Source organism: Electrona antarctica, assembly GCF_951216825.1.
Source record: "Electrona antarctica genome assembly, contig: scaffold_157, whole genome shotgun sequence".
Lineage (NCBI taxonomy): Eukaryota > Metazoa > Chordata > Actinopteri > Myctophiformes > Myctophidae > Electrona > Electrona antarctica.
The window spans coordinates 77,501-80,179 of NW_027637710.1; the positions used below are offsets into that span (position 1 = coordinate 77,501).

The following is a 2,679-nucleotide window of genomic DNA, read 5'->3' on the forward strand; positions in this document are numbered from 1 at the left end:
AACTTCTCCAAAGTAACGGTCCTCTCTATGCCTCCTTGTCTCCTCTCCTCTCTCCTCTCCTCGTCTCCTAGGGCATAAAGCCAGATAACTTCTCCAAGGTAACGGTCCCAGAGCTGAAGGAGATCATTGAAGGCTGCATACGCACCAACAGTAATGAGAGGTAGGCTTTTATTTTGTTAAACTATAGAAGGATGCTTTTATTTTATAAACTCTAGAAGGATGCAGTGACCCGAGGCTAAGTCATTGACATTTTTTTTTAAAATTTTCGTTATTTTCATGTCATGTGAATCTAACATTACACTACATGTTTAAGCATTTATTTCATATTTACATGTCTTCTGTGGTCTCTAACATTACACCTAGCTACATGTTTAAGCATTTATTTCATATTTACATGTCTTCTGTGGTCTCTAACATTACACCTAGCTACATGTTTAAGCATTTTTTTCATATTTACATGTCTTCTGTGGACTCTAGCATTACACCTAGCTACATGTTTAAGCATTTATTTCATATTTAAATGTCTTCTGTGGACTCTAACATTACACCTAGCTACATGTTTAAGCATTTTTTTCATATTTACATGTCTTCTGTGGACTCTAACATTACACCTAGCTACATGTTTAAGCATTTTTTTCATATTTACATGTCTTCTGTGGTCTCTAACATTACACCTAGCTACATGTTTAAGCATTTATTTCATATTTACATGTCGATTTCAGCTCTGACACTTATTTCAGACATGCTCTAGTATGTGAAGAGTCTGCCTGTGATATTAACTCATTTAGGATACAAATAATAAAACATTTTTCTTTCTCTCCTGAACAGTTAGTCATGACTGTCTCTGTATCAAAAAGAGTCTCATTTGATTCACTGTGAAGCTGTGATGAGTTCTAGGGACGGTTATTTAATTGACACTAAGCCTTTGATCCGACAGTAATTGTTGTGTTCTATAATTATCAGCTCAGCAGCCTGAGGAGGAGGAGGAGGAGGAGGAGGAGGTTGTTTTGTTCACAAGATGAAACGTATAAATCCCTTTGAATTTACATTGAATTGAAAGGTCTTGACCTCCTAGACCCTAGGAGTTTAGTTTAGGAAGCACAGACCCTAGACCCTAGGAGTTTAGTTTAGGAAGCACAGACCCTAGACCCTAGGAGTTTAGTTTAGGAAGCACAGACCCTAGACCCTAGGAGTTTAGTTTAGGAAGCACAGACCCTAGACCCTAGGAGTTTAGTTTAGGAAGCACAGACCCTAGACCCTAGGAGTTTAGTTTAGGAAGCACCGACCCTAGACCCTAGGAGTTTAGTTTTGTGGATATTAGACTAAAAGGAAGTATTCCTCGAGCCAGTGGGGGGGCCAGCGGTGGCCTAAGGGTTAGAGGAGCGCACAGAAAAATCTGGGTGTGGAAGTGATTGGTCATCACTCACCCAACACCGCTGAAGTGCCCTTGAGCAAGGCACTGAACCCCCAACTGGGGGTTCTATAAGACTGTGGTTGTACTGGTCAGCTGTGTGTGTGTGTGTGTGTGTGTGTGTGTGTGTGTGTGTGTGTGTGAATACGCAGACGTGATGTCACTGATCACATGACCCCAAGTCATGTCAGAATTCAGAAACCGCCCCCTCAATGTCGTTTTCTGAGATACAGGGCTTTGAATGCAGGGCTTTAGAATGGAAGTGGATGCGCGCGCATCTCCAAAATGGCCGCGGCCACTGTCCCACTTTGTGTTGTTGCGTTAGCAAACAGTAGCGATACGATACGATACGATCGGATTAAAACATTGGATTAAAGAATACAAACCCTGGAAAACGAGAGTCTGGTGTTTGGTGGGCTATAGGGTACTAATTTAACCCTCCGTGTTTCTCGTTTCTGGCGGGCTCCGTGTTAACACATTCTGGGCGGGAACCCCTGTTGGTGTTTTAAGCATTACGTTATGCTTTAGCTGTTGAAAAATAGCAGACCTACAAGCTCGTAGCGCGCCACCGAGTGGCGCGCTATGAGCTTGTAGGTCTGCTATTTTTGAAAAATCGTGAAAATGTGCCTGAAATCTTTGAATATATGTTCTTTCAGAGCGAGTTTTTAACTCTAATCTTTGCTACTGAGAGGGTCCCTGGAACTACATATTTTCCGATGGGGGTCAGCGGCCAATGTCATATATATTTGGGGTTCCTTGACATGAATATGTTTGAGAACAACTGACATAGAAACATTTTTTTTCAGGATTTAGAAGACTTTATTTCTCCCGACGTCAGGCCTAAATGTGTTAAATAGATGCTGTGTCTCCTACATGCAGGTTCACCATCCAGGAGCTCCTGGACCACGTGTTCCTCCAGGAGAGCAGCGAGGGCGTGCGGGCGGAGCTGGCGGAGGAGGACGACGGCGTGCGTCCGTCCATCAAGCTTTGGCTCAGGATGGGAGAACACAGGAAGCTGAGGGGGAAGTACAAGGACAACAACGCCATCGAGTTCCTGTACAGCCTCTACAGCGACGTGGCCGAGGAGGTCGCTCAGGACATGGTATGTTAACATAGTTCCAGGACATGGTACGTTAACATAGTTCCAGGACATGGTACGTTAACATAGTTCCAGGACATGGTATGTTAACATAGTTCCAGGACATGGTATGTTAAGATAGTTCCAGGACATGGTATGTTAACATAGTTCCAGGAAGTTAAGATAGTTC

The 2,679-nt window shown here is 43.2% G+C and overlaps 1 protein-coding gene across 1 annotated transcript in view; it reads left to right on the top strand.

The window, feature by feature from the left end:
* Nucleotides 1-2,679, top strand: part of LOC306918720 (serine/threonine-protein kinase WNK4-like) — a gene marked incomplete at its 5' end in the record, with an annotated part of 79,142 nt that overhangs the window by 25,710 nt on the left and 50,753 nt on the right. The window contains 2 exons of the mRNA XM_079531589.1: nucleotides 72-160; nucleotides 2,291-2,513. Coding sequence (XP_079387715.1) covers nucleotides 72-160; nucleotides 2,291-2,513 — 312 coding nt within the window. The remainder of the gene's footprint in view (nucleotides 1-71; nucleotides 161-2,290; nucleotides 2,514-2,679) is intronic.